The sequence below is a fragment of the Desmodus rotundus genome, chromosome 9 (genome assembly GCF_022682495.2).
Source record: "Desmodus rotundus isolate HL8 chromosome 9, HLdesRot8A.1, whole genome shotgun sequence".
NCBI lineage: Eukaryota > Metazoa > Chordata > Mammalia > Chiroptera > Phyllostomidae > Desmodus > Desmodus rotundus.
Window position 1 is genome coordinate 107,580,518 of NC_071395.1, and position 21,795 is coordinate 107,602,312.

The 21,795-nt window shown below is 51.0% G+C and overlaps 1 protein-coding gene across 1 annotated transcript; it reads right to left on the bottom strand.

Moving 5' to 3' along the window:
• Positions 1-904: 904 nt before the first annotated feature.
• KIF18B (kinesin family member 18B) lies at positions 905-21,038 on the bottom strand. Its single transcript, XM_045189913.3, has 16 exons — positions 20,913-21,038; positions 11,705-12,031; positions 10,885-11,042; positions 10,441-10,545; positions 10,144-10,254; positions 9,867-10,064; positions 9,519-9,695; positions 8,817-8,891; positions 8,544-8,632; positions 7,931-8,117; positions 7,437-7,564; positions 4,277-4,473; positions 3,483-4,014; positions 2,432-2,521; positions 1,903-1,985; positions 905-1,682 (listed from the first exon to the last, which is right to left on the bottom strand). Exons 2-16 carry the CDS (start codon positions 12,021-12,023, stop codon positions 1,576-1,578), a joined length of 2,556 nt encoding a protein of 851 aa, XP_045045848.2. The 5' UTR covers positions 12,024-12,031; positions 20,913-21,038; the 3' UTR covers positions 905-1,575.
• Positions 21,039-21,795: the final 757 nt, after the last annotated feature.

A 21,795-nucleotide genomic window follows, 5' to 3' on the forward strand; every position in this document is an offset into this window, starting at 1 on the left:
ACTGCTTCTGTGGGAATCACGGTACACAGGGGAAAAAACCTCATTAAGACTAATTGGAGAGGAGGAAACCCCAGGCATGCAGAAAGAAAGGATGTCTGTTCACTTCTTAAGGGAAGCGGCTTAGTGCCATGCAGAAGGCTAGACCTCGGTTCAAATCCCGACACTTGCTGTCTAACCCTGGGCATGTTTTTTTCGGACTTTTTGAGTCTGTGTCCTCATTAGACCTCACAGGATCACGAACTTCTGTGAAGATGCCTGCAGCTGATAAGAGCTCAGGGCTCTGCTTTGCGTCCTCTCCACTCCTCCAAAGAGCAGTCAGAATCGCGTGGGGAGAGGCGCACCAGGTAGGAGGGGAGGCTGCTCCCGCAGAACAGCGAGGCCTCATTTGAAATTAGCAGCACTATTTACACACCACTCCCAATGTGTTAACTACCTTCGGCATGTTTGTTTTCAGAAGCAGTTATCGCAGACTCTCGTGATCTCGTTTACACTATCCGTCCATTCAGACAGCCACGTCTTCCTGGACAGCGGTAAACTCGAGCTGCACTGTCACCACCCAAATGAGTCGAGAGGCAAGCCGCCAACGGAGGTGGGAAGTGGGGCCCGTGGGGTCAAGTGGCAGGAAGGTCGCCCTCGGTTCAAGCCTGTCGTCGGGGCTTAGCCTGGAGCCTCACCTGAGACCTGGGCACCACTAGCCCTAACCCCAACTGACCGCAGGACTCCTCGTGGCCCACGTCCGCACTGTGGGAAGACAGACCTGAGGCTGCAGGAGAGGCAGAGGGAAATGTGTTCTGTCCTCAGAAGTGTCTTGAGGTCTTAAAGAGTGTGAAGGTGAGAAAGGGAAGGTGCATTGCCATCCTACCTGGGTGCACAGGGAGAAACTCACAGCACGGATGGGGATGGCTTACCAATTATTGTAATAAAAATGTATATCCATATCCACAGGTACATATGCAGAAATAAAGGATCAAAGGATATAAGTGCACAAATTCACAGCTTTTCTGTCTAGGTGGTAGTATTAAGGCCGAATTTCCCTTTCTTCTTTATACTTTTTATACTGAGTAAGCAGCCTGTTTACAACGGAGTACAGACAACGAAGCCCTTTCCATTTGGAAGTCAAGGCACCACCATCACCTGCATCACCACCAGGACTGCAGCTTCTGCTCCAGCCTGGGGGGATGGGGCTGAAGATATCCCTGTCTCAAAAACCCAGGAGGGCCAAGCTGGGGCTCCCCACCAGGCCCTCTCACCATCCTCACCCTCCTCCACTATTATTCCTGCCCAATGCCCTTTGTTAGACTGGGGGCTGGGATAAGCTAGGGGGGAACAATGGATGGCAGCACCCTTTAAAATAGCAACACATTAACACTCTCCAATGTATATATACACGCTGAGAAGCTGAGTGTAACAAGAGGTTAACAAAGAGGGTGAGTAGCGGAATGAATGCCCGGCAGACAAGTGTTAACAAAGGAAGAGGGTGTTGGCGTTAATTGCTTGGCGCTGAGGAGGGCAGGTCGGGGGCTCCTGATGCAGGCTGCTCCGGGAGCCAAGAGGGGAGCCAAGAGGGGACAGCAGTCAGGACACCTTGGTGACGCAGTTCCCGGCGGACAGCACTCCCCTGACCCTCGTCAGTTCCCTCTGGCTCCTCAGGTTGCTGGAGCGGGGGGCACTGAAGGGCAGCTCTACAGGCCAGTTGGAGGGGTGGGGAGAGGGCAGGGAGGAAGGAGAAAAGTGAGGCTCTGTCCCGCCATTCTCCTCCATCCCGTCTTCCATCTCATCAGGGTTCCTGAGATGCTTGGAAGCATCCCCAGGCCCTCGGGGTCTCAGCCCACTTTGTCCCTTCCTGTTTCCTTTTCATCTGTCATCGTGGCCCAGACCATCCCTGTTCCCAATGCCGGTCACCTGGGGTTGCAAGGGACTCAGCTGGCCTCTTCAAGGTGCTGCTGGGGAGGCGGGCGATGCGGCTGTGGCAGGAGGCTGAGGAACTGAGGAAAAGAAGGAGGAAGGTAGCAAGGTCACAGCCGTGCCCCTGGGCTACAGGTAGGAGTGGGTGGGTGGACCTAGACCCCCCACCTTGAGCACTAACAAGTACTTTCAAGGTCAGATCTGAGGGTGGGAGGGGTAGGGCTGGGAGTTTTGCGGGGTTTGGGAGGGTGAGGGGGTGGGTAGTTCTCTCCCTGGATTAACCAGTGAACACTGAATGTCTCCCTTGTGAAGAGTGTCCTTTGGCCTTTAACCAAAGAAGGGAGATACACTTCACCTCTAGCGTAATTCTCTACTAGCAAGGACCACAGGAACCTCAGTCAGACCACCGGTGCTGGCCTTGCTCACAGGGCTTGAGCCTGCTACTGGCTCCAAGGGGTCCAGAGATATTCGGGGGCCTACAGTGGGCCCAGGCGTCCACTCTCCTCCTACAGCTCCCCAACCTCACCTCACGACACACCTCTTCTTGCAGGCTGAGGTCTTAGGGAAGGAAGATGCTGGCTTGGGGCCCTTCACGGTGAACAGGGGCACAGGTCCACTGGGGGAGGAAGAAAGACAAAGGGAGGCAGATCAAGAGGGAACCAGAAAAGGGTGCCAGTGCCCCCTCCCTCCAGCTCCGCTTGGGCTGTGGGAGGTTAGACAAGACGGCCCCTGGGGTTTCTTCCTGCTAAGAGGTGATTCTTCTCCTGCCTCACTTGGCCTGAGCTGACGGCTGAGTGACAGGCCCGTTCTGGGAGAACACCCAGGTGTCAGTTTCTGGTGTGTCCAGGGAACCGGAGTTCAAACAGTTTCACCCTTCCACCTGCCCGCTTGGCGCTTGTTACCGAGAGGTGGTTCGGGCTATGGGAGAAGTGGGGGTGTGGTGGGCAGCCTGCCCCTGCGGCCTCACAAGTCCGGGTCAGTCTGCCACTTGTCCTTGTCCTTTCCTGAGATGGTTGCTGTTCCCCTGACCTGATATGTGGGTGGAAGGTGTGGTAAAAGCTTCATCTTCTCACTGAAAAATGCTGGATAGAGTTTTCGGAGGATCCCCATCCCCGTTCCAGATGCTAGGCTAGAGGGTGGCATCTGGGGGTAGCAGCGGTACATAGAGCTCTTTCGCAGTGGGACACAGAACCTTAATCAGGGCAAAGGACCCAAGCGATGCAGAGGAACAGGGAGGGCTGGACTACCCTCTTGAATTCCTGCTCCCTGCTGACCTTCCCCAAGGGAGGGTCCCATTTGTAGCTACTCATGGGAGTGCCACAAACCAGCCCGGTGCTGGCGGCTTGGAGGTAGAAAGACAAGGAAGGGCCTCGAGAGCAGCAATGCCTCCATGGAACTGCATGCCCGGCCCTCCGGGGCCTGGGGAGCGACCTGATCAGACTGAAGGGAAAGAGACAGCTCATGTCTAGGCTCCAAGAGCTGCGCTGTCTTCTACTCCTCCAGGTGGCGCCACTGTCCCTCCCTGACCCCTGACCCCCTGCTGGGAGGGCTGGGAGGAAGGCAGGAAGGGGGCCCACCTGGGGATGAAGAGCTGGTCCAGCCTGTTCTGCGGGGTGTTTTCCCAGCCAGTGCACTCTTGGAAAGCCAGCTTTGAGCGAGGCTCCTCGGAGAGATCGGAGAGATCGAAGGTGGTGTTGAGGTCCCGAGCAGGCACGGCCACAGGGGTGGAGCAGTTCTGCAGAGCAGAGGAGCCCAGAGGCACCCGCCTTTTGATGACTGTGGTGGGGCAGAAGCGAGGAGAGGGCCCGGGAGAGGAGGCCCTCCCTGCTTTGGGGGGGGTGGGTCCAAATGAAGGCTGAGCCTCAGGCAGGGACCCCCTTCTCAAGCAGGGCAGGAAGGACTGGCGCTGGCGCTTGGTCCCCGGCTTTGGGGCTGGGGGGCCGTCTTGCTCTGAGGGGCTCAGCCTCCTCCTTCTCTTCTTCTGCTTGGGCTGCAGAGATGCCTTGGCTGAGGTGCAGCCAGGCCCCGGGGAGACCCCCAGGCTGGGCAGGAGGCCACTCTGTTGCCTTGCCATGGTCCGGGTCACGGGGCCAGAGTATCCTGGAGACCCTGGGTGTGGAGAAGGAGGGTGCTGAGAGGAGATCGGGGACTGAGCAGAAGAAAGGAAAGTTTCTAGGGTTTGGGGAGAGAGACACAGGAGACAGGCAGAAGTCCTTAGCTCCTTGGTTCTGTTGTGGTACCGGGGATCCCCCAGTGTGCCCCACGATCCCAGGGGTCCTGTTCCAGCATGGAGGCCCCAGTGAACCCTTGGCACCAGCTGGGCTTTGGAATTGGCACCAATAGGCAGAGGCAGGGTAGGGGCGAGACTCACCTGACTCTGAACACAGCTCCTGAGCCAGAGGTGCCCCCCTGGAACAGCCTGAGGCCTCTGCTCCAGGCCCCGTTTTCCCCTCGTGCACCAGCTGCTGCAGGGTCTGAAACTCGGCAGTCATGTCGGGGGTCAGGAGGTTGGCTGCTTGGAGCAGAGAGTACTGCCGCTGGGCCAGGCGCAGCACCTTCAGCGCCAGCCTGGAACAGAGGGAAGGCGTTCCCGTCCCACTCAGACCCGGCTGGCTGGGGTCCCCTCTGCCATGCCCTGGGCCCCACTGCCCCAGGTGTGGCAAGGAGCACCCGTGGGCTGGCCTGCCCCCGCTCCCATCCACAGCTCCCGCTCCGCCATGCCCTCGCCGAAGGCCAGGGCTGGCAGAGATGGCCACAGGTCACGACGGGGGGACTTTCCCCAGTAAACGTGCCTCCCCACCAAGACAGTGACCCGGCAAGTCGGGAAAGGGCGCCACGTGGCCTCGGACTCAGAAGGTCTGAGTGTCCTCTCAGAGCTGCCACCTGTTAGTGCTGTGACCTTGGCAATGACAGGCAGCAGTGAAGAGCCAGGCTCAAGTCTGACTGCCAGCCTGCCAGCTCGAATGCCCGTTCCGACACTTCCCAGCTGTTGAGCTTGGATTGCTGCCTACCCTCAGTCTCCACATCCTTTAAATGGGGTAACAAGTGCACCCAGCTCACCGGGCTGTTGGGGAGACGGAATGAGTTATTTTATGGAGAGTGTTGAAAGAGCACCTGGCACGCAGTGAGCACTACAAGGCTAGCGAACTATTGCTTTCTGTAAAGCAGAAATAATGCCATCTACCTGGTTAGGGTAAGAGGAGATTAAATAAGATGGGCCGTGTGACCTCTGGTCTGAGAGGACCCTCAAAAACGCCTTTGGTCTGCGCTTTCTAGTGAACGGCTGAGAGCCTGTGAGTCGGTGCACCCTTCACAGGCAGGGAGGGGCTATTTAAGGGAAATTATGAGGATAATGCGATTATTGATGTTGTAAATTTAGATTCTAATAAAGCAAATTTCCTTCCTGTCAGGAACACCTACGACAAAGGAAAAAACACAATTACCTGGGGATTATTCATGGCCACTAATTCATCCTCGGGTAGCACAATCTCCTACCTGCCCCAGCACCTGGGGGCCCCTCCTCTGCCCTCATGTGTACACAGGGACCCCAAGCTCATCTTCTAAAGCAGCCTCTAGGCCTCTTCAAAAGAAGACAAGATAGAAATAAAAAAGGACCCGGTAGAAACTCATTCTACATTGGCAGGGAAAGTGGGCGTTAACAATAAAGGTGCCGGCCTGGATGCCGGGGCCGGGTGTGGCCCTGGGCAAGTACCTTAGGACCCATCTGACAAATGGAGACTTGGCCCATACCAGGGATTTTCAAATCGGGTTTGGAGAAACCCATCCGAGGACATTTTAAATGGAGCAGCTCTGCTTTATCTGTTCTCCATATTAGATTTCAGCCTAAGTTCATTTGAAGAAAGGACTTTGCAGCAAAAAAAAAATTCTGAAAACCACTGAACTGGAAAATCTGAGATTGCCTCAGTACCCTGGTGGTCTCAGATTTTGAAGCCTAAAGCCAAAGAGAAATTATTTTCCGTTATCTGGTGGTTAGGGTGTTTCCAAGTATGGAGATGATCTAGAATGTTCCGCGACCCCTAATACTTAGGATTTTCTGTTACATTTTGTTAGTACTTCCACTCAAAGAAGCAGGGAGAATAATCAGGGCTGTGATCCCTCAGGTCACAGCCAAGACAGAAGCAACTTGTCACAGGCACAAAACGAGAAGCACAGCAGAAATGAGAACCCCGGTGTCCCCTCTCCTTGCAACAGAGGACACCGGGCAGGGAGCCCCTGAGTCATGAGTGGGAGCCCGTGGTTGTTCCCTGGGTTCCAAGGGGACATCCCGCCAGAGCATCCCTGCCACAGCTGGGCCCCAGGGAGCTGGCAGCAGGAGACAGATAATAAGCTGCTGATTATTCAGGCTGCAGCATTTTTGCTGAGTTGGGACCAGACACTCCCCAACAAGAAATAAAATTAAACAGGCCCTTCTGTCCAGAAGCTTTAAATACACCGCCTAGTGTGAAGCATGCTGGGGAGGGTGGAGTGGGGTCAGCAGCTGCAGAGCTAAGTGGCAGGGGATTTGTGTTCTGGGGACCACGGGAAAAGTATCAGCAGCACCTCTCCAAAAAGCACAGAAAGAAAGGTCCAAAATCTATTTCTCTCTGGCCGCGGGTGGTGGTTTGTGTTTACTACTGAGGAGAAACAGCTACGGTCGATCTGTTGTTGAAGACACAGTGACCACCTTACTCAGGATGTCTGTCCCTTCCTGGGCCTGCCACCTGACTTCTCTGGGCCGGCCCCCCCCCCCCCCCCCCCCGCCCGCCCCGTTGTTGAGGACGAGCAGCTTGGCCCTCAGACTGGAAAGTGAAGCACCGCCCAGGTGGCCCTGCCCCCACTTGGCGCTTGCCCGCTATCTCCACGAAACGTGGTGTTTTGCTTCCCTTCTGTTGGGCTGCCAGCTACGTGGAGGAACGAATAGAGAGATGATAAATAAATAGAGTAGGCAATAATATCAAATTGTTAAAAGCAGATAATGGCCCTGGCTGGGTGGCTCAGTTGGTTGGAGCCTTGTCCCATACGCCAAAATGTTGCGGGTTCGATCCCTAGTCAGGGCACGTACAGAAGGCAACTGATCAATGTTTCTCACATCTATGTTTCCTTCTCTTTCTCTCTCTCTCTTCCTTCCTCTGTCTCTAAAATCAATTTAAAAAAAATATCCTCAGCCCTGGCTGGTGTCGCTCAGTGGGTTGAGTGCGGGGTGGGCCTGTGGACCAAAGGGTTGGGCCAGGTCCCCAGTAGGGAACACGTGAAAGGCAACCACACATTGATGGTTCTCTCCCTCTCTTTCTCCTTCCCTTCCCCTCTCTCTTAAACAAACAAACAAACAAACAAACAAACAAATAAATAAATAAAATATCCTCAGGTAAGGGTTAAAAAAAAAAAAAGCAGCTAATGGACCATGGTGAGAAAGACTTGACTCTTAACTAGAACAGAACCAGACCTCTTGCAACTTGGTACCAACTCCCACCCCAGGAAGGTGAAACCCATCCCCTCCCTCCTTGGACACCGGAGAGGAGTAAGACACCTACTGCTTAGGATGGTTTCCCTCCAGGTTCTGTGGGGAGAGGCGGCCCGTGACTCGCTTGGGCTCCAGGATCAGGCCAGGGGACGCCGGCAGGGACTGTCGGAGGCTCTGTTCTGGCACCTGGACTGGAACCTGAAAAGGAAGGATGTCACAGGTAGAGGGCCCAGGATGACCAGCCTCCCTGTGTTAAGTGGCTTCTAAAATCGTTCCTGCCTCTGAGAATGGGGGTGACAGCTCCTGGAATGGCCAGACCCTGTAGGGGCTTTCTTCCTCCAGTCCCATCCTCCCTCCCATCCTCCCTCCCTGCACCCCTGCGGTAACACCCGCCACTCGCTCCCAGACACTCAGGGCCTGACAGAATAGCTCTCCTTCCTGCACAGGATCCGAAAGCCTCCTAATGGCTGGGACGTGACATCCAGGTAGAGAACCTGGGACTGCAGGGACTCTATGAGTTGGGAAGGGCATTTCTTCTAATATTCTACCAGCTCTAAGTCCTACCTCCACAGCCGGGCCTTTTTCCTTATCCTCGGGGGGCTGCTCCCGGTCCGAAGAGCTCCCTTCCTCGACCCTCCCCACCTGGGCCTCTGCCCCAAGGCTCTCCTCTGGAAGGACTGCAGGATCTGGGCAGAGCTCTGGGGTGCAGGGCTGGCTGGGAAGGAGGGATGGTGGGGAGGAGCTGGAAAGGCTAAGGGGGGAAATGAGGAGTTTTAGGGGCGGGAAATAGGGGCAGGTGGGGAAAGCAGGGAGGGGACAGGTGCGACAGAGCCCTCAAGGATGGATGCTTGGGTAACAAGTAGGCAGTAGTTAGGGGTAGGGGCAGGGGGGAGGAGCTAGAAATTTTCTGGTTTAGGAAACAATGACACCCATCTCTTAACCATACCTTCTTTTGAATAGCAGATGATGCTTATATGGGCTGGGGTGTCATTTGCTCATTTGACCCAGGGTATTCTAAGTGCCAATCAGTGTGCTGGGCACTGGGTGGGAACCCGTAGCCCTAGGTGTCAGAACAGAAGCAAGAAGTCCTGGCTCTCCAGAAGCTGGAGAGGGGGGCTTTCCTGGCTGAGCTGAAGGGAGGGGTAGGTATGGGGTAGGTATGGGCCACAGAACTCACAGTTGTTGCGGAGGGCCTGACGTGGGGGATTGTGGGAGGGCCTGGGATCCCGCCTCATACACACGGAGCTTCTCCCTCAGGGTGGCCACCTGGAACAGAAACAGCCAGTCCTTCAGAGTCCCAGATGAGCACCAGAGGCGGGAGCTGCCCCATCCCCAGGCACAGAACCCTGGCCACACCCCAATGCTCCTGTCCCTTGCTCTCCTGCCCCCCTCACCCCATCAAGCCAGGGTGCCCTACCTCCCAGCCACCCTCTGCAGGTGGGCTCCTCACCTCAGCCTGGAGCTGTTGGCAGATGGTGGCGTACTGGCTGATGTGACAGTCCAGGCTGACCACATTGCTCTTCAGCTGCGACGGGGACATGGGGGAGAGATGTCTGTTCACTCAGAGTAGCTTTAAGCACGTCACTCATATTCTCGTGACTCATGCTCATGACTGGGGACACAGGCCGGGAAGGGTCAGTGCCTTGCCTGAGGCCACAGCAGAGGCAGAGGTCGCCTTTGAACCCAAGAACCCTGACTGTCTGCCTAATACACTCTGGCCAGGCCAGGGGCTTTCCAGCAGCAGCCGGCTCCCTGGAGGAGGCAGGGGAAAGCAGAGCAGCTCTGCTCTCCTCTGTGTTACATGCTGATGTTGACACTGTTTTGCGGCTAAAAACAAGTCTGAAAGTGATCGCTCAAAAAGAGCCCTCGGCCACCCCGCCCGTTGCCTCCCTCTCCAGGCGATTCTGCCTCCAAGCGCCAGTGTTGTGTTTTACCTTTTTCTGAGTCTTGGAGACCACCCTGCCTCTCCCCCACCTGGAGTCTCCCCAAGCACTGGCACCATACCACCTCTACCGCAATTGCCCTGAAGACAGAGGCTGGAGAATGCCTTCCCTCTGCCTGTGGGGACACGTGCTCCAGGCACTCAGCACGTCCGTGGGTCCTGTCCCTCCCCCTCCCGGCCTGGGGCCCCCCACACCAGGTGGGCACACACCGAGAGCTTGATCTCCTTGGCCCGGTCGGCATACTTAAGGGTGTTGTAAGTGTCCTCATACGTCAGGCCCGAGGGGCTGACGGCAGCAATCATCACCGTGCGGCAGTTGCCTCCAATGGAGTCCTTGAGCAGACGGGTCAGTTTGCTGTCCCGGTAAGGCACGTGAGACTTGCGACCCTGGGGGGTGGGGGTGGGGGCAGTGAGCGGGCCTGGGGTGAGGTGGCTGCACCAGACAGACCCATGCTGGAACCTGGCAGCCTCTGCCAGGGCGGAAAGGAGGGACCCTTAGCTTCGGGCGCTTCAGTGGCTGTCCTGTGCGGCAGGCACCCTGAGTCTCTGCAGCTTTACCTTCGCATCAGCCAGGGCATTGAGGACGTTGATGAGGGCCAGCAGAGAGCGGTTGATGTTGGCACCCTCCCGCAGCCGCTCCCCCTTGGCGCGGGTGCTGGATGCCCGCTCCGAGCCAGCCAGGTCAATCAGGCTCATCTTGGCCACCCGAAGCGCCTGGGTCAGACCTGGAACCCGGTCCTGCTGCTTCACGAAGATCTGCGGGCAGAGGGCAGGGGTGAGCCACCACCGGGCATCAGAAGCCCCGTCTGCAGGCTCCGAGCCCCCACCCCCTCACCTGGAAGATGGCATGGGAGCGGGAGGACGTGGCGTTGGCATCAGTGGGGTGCTGTGTGCGGTTACGGTTCCCCCTGGTGAGCATCTCCAGCAGCTGCTCGGCAGAGGTTGGCTACAGAGGAGAAGACCCGGAAGGGAGCTGTGGCCTCCCCCGCCAGGACTGCCCCCAACAGCAGGGCTGTTCTGCAGAACCCATGTCACCGGAGCTGCAGTGGGATTTGGGTGTCCCCAAACTGCCCAGTGAGGGAACCTGGAGGACCAATGAGGCAGCTCCTGCCACCCAAGCCCAGCCTCGCACCTGGTGGAAGGAAAGTCCTTGTACTACCACCCCCTTGTCAGGGTCCTCACGGATGGCAAGGGGTCCCTTGGGCTCCAGGAGGTCGTGGATCTGCTCATTGTATACCTGAGGAGAAAGGGAGCAAGGGAGAGATCTGAGCGGCAGGGCCCGCCAGGAAACCTCCCCACTAGGGGCTGGGAGGGCTGAGCTGCTGGGCGGGGGAAACGTGACCAGACACCACCACACAAGTGGCACTTTGTAGGATGATGATGCTAAGTGACAAGAGCAGGTTTAGTTCACCTGCAGTGTCTCTCTGAGCTGTTTCTGCCCTCTGGGCTCTTGCTGGGCCCCCACCTGCCCCCTTCCTACCACCCTCGCCCACTACTCGCTCCACGCCCCTCCCTTTGGAGATGGTTGTGAGGATGAGGGATGGGGCCGCCCAGTCCCAGGAGGGGACAGCCCTACCTCCTGGTAGCTGATGAGCACCTCGAATCGCTTCTCCTCCTGGCAGGCCTCCAGCCGCCTGTACAGTTCCACAGTGGTCAGGTACATGATGCCGGGGTCCCCCTCTCTTCCCAGCATGGTGTGTGTCTTTCCTGCCCCGGTGGCCCCATAGGCAAACACTGCAGAGGACAGAGTGGGGAGTAGGGTGGTGGCAGGGCCAGACCCGCCTTATCTAGTGACTCACCCTGCGCACTTCCACCCAGCTCGCCCTTCTCTCCCCAAGCCTCTTCCTGTGCCTTCCATCTGCACAGTCCCACTGCTCCAAGCCACCCACATCCCCTGCATTTGCCCTGCAGCTTGAGTTCTCCACGTCTGTGTCCTGGCTGTCCCACAGGTATACAAATTCCCGGGCAAGGGGGTCTCCATGAAGGCTGAGGCATCTCCCTTCCTCCGGGATGCCTTCTCCTGGTTAGGCAGCTTCCTCTGTGGAGGGCCCATGGCTCTTCCCCGCGCATCCCTCACCTCAGCCTATTAGCACACACTCGTGGGTGTGATTTCGACTAGTGTCCTCTCCCCACTCCAGACTGTGAGCATCCAGAGGACAGAAACCCTGTCTGTCTGATCTGCTGCTGTATCCCAGGGCCCAGGACAGCGCCTCCCACACAGGAGGAGAACGAATGGGGGGCCCACAGAGAATGCAAGGGCCAGAGGCCTGCTCAACAAGTGCCCAGCCGAGGGGTTGGTGGGCACCTGTCAGGAGACACAGAAAAGCGTGAGAAGAAGCGGGGAGGCGAGGCGGCTACCAGCTAGGGCCCTTCCTCCTCACTGTCCAGAGTCCCACCTGAGCAGTTGTAGCCCTGGAGGAAGCTGTCCAGGATGCTGTGGGTGGTGTGCTGAAACACGTCCTGTTGGGTGGCTGTCTCGCCAAAGACCCGGTCAAAGACAAACGTCAGGTCTTTGCCCTTCTTCTTGGGGCCGTCATGGATGCTGCCCCATTTCAGGCCAAGGAAGGTCCCTTCAGGCTCCTCAGGGTCAAACAACAGCACCCGCTCGTCCACCACCTGAATCACAGGCCGCCGCTGGCTCTCCAGCTCCCTCGGGGTGGGGGGCCGCACCCGAACCACAACCTGCACCTTGCTGTCCTCCACCGCCATCACCATGGCAACACCTGGGCAGAGACACAGTGGATATGAGGGCCAAGCTGACCCGAGGACTGCGCAGGGGCCCCCTAGCCTAGCATTCAAGGCCTCCTCCCATCCCCACCCCGACAGCCGATCTCTGTTTTATACCTTAAGAGAATAGAATATTGGTGCCAGCACCAATTATTAATAAATATCTCTTTCTTGCTTGAAATACCACATTTGTCATGTCCAAATGACTTTTTTTTTTTTTTTCGGAGGCCTATTACCGGGCTTCCTCTTATGTTCCACTAATCTGTCTACTCCTGAGCTAGCGCCACACTGTTTCCACTCCATCCTTAACAGTGTGCTTTTTGTCTAGTAAGGCAAGACACCCCCACCACCAGTCTTCTTTTTTCGTGATTTTCTTGGTTATTCTCAGACATTTATTTTACTATTTGACTCTAAGAAAATATTTTTTTAAAATATTTTATTTATTTTTAGAGAGAGGGGAAGGGAGGGAGAAAGATGTTTCAGCTTGAGGAAAGAAACATCAATGTGTGGTTGCCTCTCATGCACCCCCTACTGGGGACCTCTCCCACAACCAGACATGTGCCCTGCCTGAGAATCAAACCGGTGACCCTTGGGTTCGCAGGCCTTCGCTCAATCCACTGAGCCACACCAGCCAGGATAGACTCTAAGAAAATTGTTATTAATTCCATTCCCAATCCAGAACATCCCTATTTGCCACAAAAACTTTACTGGAATTATAATTGGCATTGTACTACATTTACATATTTATTTTATATTAAACCTTTTCATGCAAAAACATGGCTATTGCCTTGTTATTTGTTCAGATATTTTTATGTTCCTCAATAAGATTTTATAGTTTTCTTTCTCTTTAGATAGGTTCTGCAACTGCCCTTTTAATATAATCCCCAAGTACTTTATAGACTTAATCAGTCTTATGAATGCAACAACTTCCCCCATCTCCATTTCCAGGTGGTAATTGCTAGCAGAGAAACACTCCCGCCCTCAAACTCTCTTATTAATTCCAATTTCTTAATTTTATTTCTAAAAATATTTTATTTATTTATTTTTAGAGAGAGGGGAAGAGAGGGAGAGAAACATCAATGTGTGGTTGCCTCTCACGTGGCCCCCACTGGGGACCTGGCCTGCAACCCACGCATGTGCCCTGACTGGGAATTGAACCAGTGACCCTTTGGTTCTCAGCCTGCACTCAATCCATTGAGCTACAACAGCCAGGGTCAAGTTTGTTTTTTTTTTTAAATTAGGGCTAATTGGGTTTTCTGAGTATGCAATTACATATCAGAAAAGAAAAATAATTTTTTACCTTTTTTCTCTATATTTATACCAAATATTTTATTTCTTGTCTATTGTAATCCCTAGAACTTCCACAAGTTTGAATAATAATGATAATGGCCATCCCTGTTTGAAAGGAAATGGCTTTAGTGCTTCACTACTGAGAAACTAGTTTGGCATATATAGTCATTATCATACTATTAACTTCTTCTATTCTTATTTTACTGAGAGTTGTTACTAGGAAGGTCTAAAATTTTACCTAGTGCTCTTTCAGCATCTCCTGACATGTGTTTCTTCCCCGTTATTTTGTTGATGTGGTTAATTACTTGATATTATTCCTGGTATTAAACCAACCATGCATTCTTAGAAAAACTCCTGCCCTGACCATGTTGAAATTTTTAATTTTTAAAAGGTAAAATGTATCAGATTTTCTCTTATGGTTTTTATGTCATATTTGAGAAGACATTCCTTCCCCAAGGTAGTAAACACTTTTATATTTTTGCCTGTTACTCATTCTTTTTTAAATTTAGGTCTTTATACACATAGAATTTATTTTATTGTGAATGATGTGAGGTTTTTAAATTTCCAAATGGTAAGTAATCGTCTCAAGATCATTTATTAAATAGTGTATCCTTTCTCCACTGACTTCAAAGGCCACATTTAACATGACTAAATTCTCCTGTGCCCTGACTGGTGTGGCTCAGCGGGCTGGGTGTCGCCAGTTTGATTCCCAGTCATAGTACGTGCCTGGGTTGCCACGTTGGGGGCCAGGTTCCCAGTTGGAGGCATGTGAGGCAACCAGTCGATTTTTTTTCTCATGCATCAGTGTTTTTCTCCCTCTCTCCCCCTCTCTTCTCCTCTCTCTAAAATAAATAAGTAAAATCTTTAAATTCTCCTATAAACATGAATGTTTTTAGATTCTCCATTCTGTTCTGCTGATGTGCCTATTCCTTCTGCAGTAACTCAATCAATTACTGTGATTCTATAATACCTCACCTCATTTTTCTTTTTGATGGCTATTCTTGGGCATCTTGTCTGGCATAAGATTTTAGAATCAGTTTACAGAATTCTATGCAAAATCCTGCAAAGGTTTTAATTGGGAGTACTTTGAATTATAGATTAACAGGGGGAGAACTGGCATCTTTATAATATCAAGTCTTCCCATTTAGCATCTCTTTTCATGATTCACAACTTTATAATCCTCAGTAAAATGTTATAGTTTTCTTCACTTGAGTTTTGTATATTTCTTGATAGGCTTATCACTAGTTATTGTACAGACTTTATTATATTGTGAATAGGCTCTTTCTATTTATTTATTTTTTTAAGATTTTATTTTTTTATTTTTAGAGAAAGGGGAAGAGAGGGAGAAAGAGAGGGAGAGAAACATTGATGTGCGAGAGACACATCGATCGGCTGCCTCTTGCGCGCCCCCAAATGGGGACCTGGCCTGCAACCCAGGCACGTGCGCTGACTGGGAATCGAACCAGCGACCTTTTGGTACACAGGCTGGCACTCAATCCACTGAGGCACACCAGTCAGGGCAAATTGGCTCTTTTAAAAATTGCATTGTCTAATTCATTTTTGCCAGCACATAGGAAAGCTACTGGTTTCTGTATGCAGATCTTGTATCTGGCCACATTCCTGAACTCCCTTATTAGTTCCAATAGGCTGTCATCGATTCTCTTAGGTTTTTCAATTAAATGATGGTATGGTTTGCAAATAATGACAGTTACTTTCTATTTTTAGCTCTTCTATATTTAGTTTCTTACCCTTCACTATCCATCAGGAATGGGCGTTAAATTTTATCAGATGCTTTTTTGGCACCGGCTGAGGTGATCACACAGTGCTTCTCCTTTATTGTGCTACCGCTGAGGGCGAGCCGGGCAGATTTCCTAATGTTGACCTGGCAATAATTGCAGACACTTATTTGCTTATTCCCGCTTGCAGTCCCCTCAGACCTCTCTCCTTGTTTTTTTCATTTCTCCTTCAAGCCAGCCTACCAAGGGTAGAGATGGAATTTTCGGAATGCAGGAGTCACAGACCTCCTGGAAAAGTTCACCCCAACCCTAGGGATATATTAACAGAGGTAAGGGACAGAGGCTGCTCCTGGGGGACAGGAACAGACGAGTGCTTTCTCAGGCAAGACTAAGTCCCACTGACAGGACCAAGGTTATTCAGAAAAAAAAAAAAAAAGTAGAATTTCTATCTCATACTCCAGCAAACAACTCATGTTTTCTCTTGGGAACAAAGTAGAATTGAGCTGATTTGAAACTCCTGTGCCCCATGTCCAAACTCAACTTCTCCCTACACAAAACAAGATATCAACCAATAATAATCTTTTTACATGTGTATAATTTTTGTCTTGTTCCGGCAACTGGGCTGCAACTGCGTACCTGCTGTGCGGGGGACTGATTTAAGCACCTTAGGAGCATGATCTCCTTGCATTTCCATCCCGATCCCACAAGGCAGATACTATTATCATACTCATTTTTCAGTGAGAAAATGGAGACGGAGAGGGTTAAGCAACTTGCCCGAGATCCCTGTGCTGGCGATGAAGCCCAGTTCCAACCCAGGCAGCCCCACTGCGGAGCCAGTGTGCTGCCTCACAACTAATGATACTATGTATTATGCTTTCACAGTCACATTGTTGTAATAGTCCCTTATGTTTCCCAATAATCATAATCTCTTTTATGTAACCGGCATAATGTCGTCTGCAAACACTTTCAGATGTATGGGCTGGACCTAATTTTCAGCACAGAGAGCTCCTGTCTGCCACCCGCGCATTCCCCCCATCCCCAGGGAACCAGACTCTTGTGGGGCCCGGCACCCTCTGGGTGAAGGTGGAGGGGGCCGGGCCCCACAGTCTGGGTCTACGCTGGCTGACTTTAATGGCAGTCCCAGCTCCCCACAGGGAAGGTTTCAGCTGAGGAGGAGCGACAGAGACGCCTAACATTCTGAGCAGGAAATTAAAAAGGGCACTGGCATCGGAGTGCGTGTAACCTTTACAGTTCTCTCCTCTCCACTTCCTGAGGGCCAGTGAGGCAGACTGTTTGCCTAATGAGATGTTTTCCTTCTTCCCGAAACAGCACTGGGGGCGCGGGGTGGGGGTAGGGGTGACAGACTGCAGCTAGGATGCCTGGGTCCTGGTCTCGGCTCCACATCTGACTGGCGGGCGCTCTTCCCACCAGCCACATCACATCGATGCACCAGCTTCCCTGCTTGGGGAGCCAGAGAGAACAGTGACAGATCTGCTCCAGCCCCAGGGGGATGCGGAGATTAATGAGAGAACGTTTGTCAAGTTTGCTTTGATCCTCAGTTGGAAAGAGCATTTTAGCCCAAAGTACGAGGGAGATGATTCTTTAATAAGATCTTCAGAGTTCTGAGCCAGCCACAGCTACGTCCTGTTTCTAACCCAGGGCAGCTCATTAAAACCCAGAGGCTAGTTCACTGCTGAGCTGGGGCTGGGAAGCCAAGATTCGGTTGTTTTCAGGAGAGCTTCCTCTGTCCATCATCAGAGGACAGGTGGCACAGGACCAAGCTCTTCAGCAGCTCCTGGAGCAGACTTTGAGGACTTGAGGAGATCTGCCTACAGACATTGGGCGCTGGGAAGGCAGGCGGGGCCTAGACCTTGGAGGTTCTGCCTTTATAGGGGTTGCTGTAGTCCCCTTTATGACTCCACAGCTGTCACACACTTGTGTCTCTCGTCTTTAAGCTCCAAGAGAGCAGGACCCTCTTCTGATATAGTCTGGGCACCCCAGATGCCCAGGCACCAGATCCAGCATGCAGTAAAGGCTGGATCGTATTTGTCCTATGGATGAATAATGGCCAGAGAAGAGCAGAGTCTGAATCCAAAAGCCTAAAAGTAATTACTATTACAGCTAACATTTATCGAGTGCTTACTCTGTATCAGGCCCTAGGCTAAGCGCCTTACAAATGGTGTCATTTAACTTTCCCGTGAGATTCACAATCTCATTCCGTAGTTACATCCCAACTCTACAAAGAAAACAAGCTCAGGAAGGAACTTGTCACTTGGATGGTAAGTAGCAAGGCCGGAGCTTGACCTTGTCCAGACTGTAAGCAGAGGCATTTCTCTTTGTGTTAGGCCATTCTGCCCTGCAGCTGGGTTTTGTGGATCGTACCTCTCCTTACCCTGGTAGCTGCAGGGCGACGTCCATACACCGCTTCTGTCTACGGTTGGTCGTGCAGAGAAGAGAGTTGTTTTGTTTGTTTTTTAAATAGACAATCATAAGGCTGCAACTGATGACAGTTTTGCTTACTACTAATTTTATTTTTATTTCCATCTCTTATCTTATAGTTATGGCTAGGACCTCTGGTACAATATCGAATAAAGGCAGCAATAGTGAGCAACCTCGTTTCTTTGTTTATTTTATAAGGAATGCTCCTACTTTTCACTTTTTGTTGGTTTAAGAAAATTTACCTCTATTTCCAGTTTACCACATTTAAAAAAAATCATGAATGGGTATTGAATTTTATTGAAATGTATTTCTGTGCCTAATGGAATATGCTTTCTCCTTTAATCTGTGCTTATGCAAATTGTATTAGTAGATTTTCTAATGTTAAATCATTCTCATATTCCTGGGATAAACCCAGTTTGGTCATAATGTATTCTTTAAATATACATTGCTGGCTTCTGATTGTTCACATTTTATTTAAGACTTTTACAACTACATTTATAGAAGAGATTAGATGGGCTTATACTTTCCTGTCTCATTTTTGGTATCACAGGATAGGACATTTTTTTAGGGAAGGTGTATATAACATTAGAATAAGTTCTCCCAATTGCTTGTAAGTTTCTGGTGGATTTCAGTGGGTTTTTTGGTGGGTGTGACAGCATATAACACTAATTCCATTTCCTCAATGGTTCAAGCTAGGTCTGTTAAAAATTTCCAGATCTTCTTAAATCAGTTTTGGTAAGTTGTTTTTTCCTAGAAAATTGTCCAAAAGCATTGTTAAAATGTGTGTCCTTCTGAAATCTTTCTTTCTCTCTTTTACTTTCTCAGTGACTAAAGTTATGTCTCTATTTTCATGTTTGAGAGCATTTTCTATGTTTTTTTCTTTATTGCGGGAGGTTTGGCTTTTTTATTAGTCTTTTTAAAGTTATAGATTTTGGCTAAGTTAATCCTCTATTATGTAGTAAAATTCTACTTCATTAATTTCTGCTCTTAATGCCTTTTTATTGTCTACTCACTTATTCTGTTGTTCTATCTTATTAAAGTAGTATATTTGCCTCACTAACTTTCAGCTTTTTAAAAAAAAAGTTAAAATGTAAGCACTTAAGACTATAAATCGCCCTCGAAATATTGCTTTACCTGCATCCTACAAGTTTCATAAATGGTATTATCACTGTTCCATACTAATTATCTTTTAATTACAATTATGATATCCTATTTAACTGAGTTAAGAGGGTTTTTAAAAAAGATCTATGCCAGTCAGAGAAGGACAAATACCACATGATCTCACTTGTCTGCAGAATCTTATGAACAAAATAGAAACAGAGGCATGATGGACACAAGCAATAGACTGACAGCTGTCAGAAGGGAGTGGGGTCAGGGGGGCTGGAGGAAAGAAAGTAAAGGGATTAAGCAAAAAAATATATATATATATGTATATATAAAACACATACACACACACAACAGTTATGGTAATAGCCAGAGGGAAGGGAGGTGGGGGTAGGTGGAGTTGGGTAAAGGAGAGGGGGAACTGGGACGGAAACAGACTTTGCTTGGGATGATGGGCACATAATGCAGTGTGCAGATGTTTTGTTGAGTTGTACATTTGAAACCTGTATGATTTTGTAAACCAATGCCACCCCAATGAATTCAATTTTAAAAAAAAGATCTAGCCCTGGCTGGTGTGGCTCAGTGGACTGAGTGCTGGCCTGTGAACCCAAGGGTCCCCAGTTCGATTCCCAGTCAGGGCACATGCCTGGGTTGCGGGCCAGGTCTCCAGTAGAGGCAACCACACATTGATATTTTTCTCCCTCTCTCCCTCCTTTCCCCTCTCTAAAAATAAATAAATAAAACCTTTAAAAAAATCTAAAATATGGGTCTGTTTTAATTTCTTTTTCTTTTGTATTTTTAATTTAATTGCTTGTGGAAAGAGAATCTAGTTTGATCTCTAATAATTGTTTTAATTTGCTTTGTGGTCAGATAGAGAAAATTTTTATAAATACTTCTAAAAAATGCTACTTGCATACTTTTTTAAAAATCCTCACCCAAGGATATGTTTACTGAGTATAAAGGAAGGAGAGAAACACCCATGTGAGAGAGAAGTATGGACCGGGAACCAGACCCCCAATCTTTTGGTGTATGGGCTGATGCTCCAACAAACTGAGCCACCTGGCCAGGGCTATTTGTACACTTAAAAAACAAACAAACAAAAAGGTATAAATGGAGGTGGGTTGGATAATATAAAGACCAACAAATTGAGAGACCTTAAACTATCTGAGGGTGGAGTAATTTAATAATGAAATAGGCAGAGAAGGACTGGCTATGTCGGCAGTTAAGCATGGGATGTGGCGAGGGAGAGGAAATAGAATATTGACAAGTTTGAAGAAAGCAGTGTAACGGTCGAGGAGAAGCTCATTCAGAAAAATGTAGACTTTCTCCTTTTAGCTAGTGATTCCAATCTGTGAAATGTAAATATTAGTATCTATCCCATAGGACTGTTGCGGGGATTAAATAAGTTCACTCAAACATGGTAGGCGCTCAAAAATGTTAGCCATTCTTACAGAATTAATGACAAACAACATTTTCCCACGATGCCAGAACTTTTTGTTGTATTTTGTCGTGTATAATGCACACTTTGTGCCCAAATTTTTGAGGGAAAAATAAGGATGTGCATTATACATTGGTAGTACTAAGCATGCGCATTATACGTGGGCCCACTGAGCCGCAGATGCGCACTATACCGGGAGCGCATTATACACGGCAAAATAGGCAATGTCTTCAGTAAAATCCCCTATGTTTCTCATGTCAGAGGCCAGGCATTATCTTTCCCAAGTTACCAGGTACCTTAAAGGGTCAAAGCTAAGAGGAGGCATCCTAGAAGCAGTAGCAGAAAGCATGGTTTTCTGCCATATAGGTATTCTTTCATTCCTTCCTTTACTCAATCAAACACTGCCTGAGTGCCCAGTAACTACATTCATTCTGACACAGCTCTGCAACCGCTCTTCTGCACAGATGTGTGGAGAGGGTCTTAGCTACTCCACACAGATGCGCAGGGGGTCCCAGGTCTCCAGATCTAGCGTCCAGGAAGACCCAATTCTTCCTTACACACCAGCAGGAGGGTCTCTCACAGACCGGATGCGCAGAAGGCCGGGCCCAGTGCAGATGTGTGGACGCACTCCAAATCCGGTACGAAAGAGCAGAGGGGTCGCGATCTCCCGCGCGGATGTGTAAGGAAGCGCCCTGATTCCCGCACCTCCCCTGCCTGTTCCAAGGAGACCACGCAGAACCACGCAACGTGGGTGGTCTCCACGTTGCATTTGAGTGTCTCGCACTAAAGAGGTCGGGCTGGCGCGGCCACCTTCAACGTCTGGGATTGAGCGTCCTACACCTGAGCGTAGGAGCCCGCAGGAACGCTTACCCTTCGTTGATTCCCAGCCGCTGGTGTCGCCGCTCGCGGCCGGGTCCCTCCGCCGCAGACAGGAGCCCTGGGCCACAGGAGAGAGTGCCCCACACCCTCCCTTCAACCACGCCAACCTCCGCCCGCGCCACGCTTTCAAATTTGCCGGATTGACTCATCCACGCTTCCCATTGGTCACCGCCCGGATCGCTGATTGGCTGTTTCCTAAGTAACAAAGCACAGCCCTTCGGTTGGGGGCGCTGGCAACAGTGCTCTTGCGCATTTCCTTTAACTGCTGTGGGGAGATTTTGAAGCTGCCTTCAAGGCCCGGCGGGCCACTGATCCGCAGAAACCAGTACGGGATTGGGGCCCGGGGGTGCCACGGCCCGGCTCTGTCGTCCCCGGGATTGGATTCATAACCAGTTGCAGCAACCAGACATCAAACCCGTTTTCAAACCTGCTTTTCTCTGTGGGCCTCCGCTTATCTAAGAAGGGACTTTTAGCCACTGCCCAGGGTCTCTTCTCTCCGTGCGACCATCCCAAGAATGAATTTCGAGAGTAGCCTTTGATGTGGAAAAGCCAGCAGAGGCAGAGAATAACTATTCCACCGTTTGGCCTTGAGCCTGTCGGGGAATATCAGGGATGGATTGTTGGCTATGAGGGTCGTCCCCTTAGGACATCGCTGGGCAGCCCTGCATCCGTCCTCAGAGCCGCTCGCCTCTTGGATTCCGGTGGGCCAGCCTCATGCTGATTTCCAACACCGAGGTCGTGGGCGTCGAAGAGATTCATGGGGCCTGCTTCCACTCACTGGTGCCTGAGTCACTAATTAGTGCCGAGATTGTGGAAGTCACTTCTGCTCTCTGGCTGTTCAGTTTACTCATCTATAAAACAGAGCAAATACCCT

Excerpts from the sequence above, each read along its gene's own strand:
- KIF18B (XM_045189913.3), bottom strand. The coding sequence starts at position 12,023 with ATGGTGATGGCGGTGGAGGACAGCAAGGTGCAGGTTGTGGTTCGGGTG. Across the intron at positions 8,892-9,518 it reads CCAAGGAGATCAAGCTCTCG|CTGAAGAGCAATGTGGTCAG; the intron begins GTGTGTGCCCAC and ends TCCCCGTCGCAG. Across the intron at positions 4,015-4,276 it reads GGAGCTGTGTTCAGAGTCAG|GGTCTCCAGGATACTCTGGC; the intron begins GTGAGTCTCGCC and ends CTCCACACCCAG.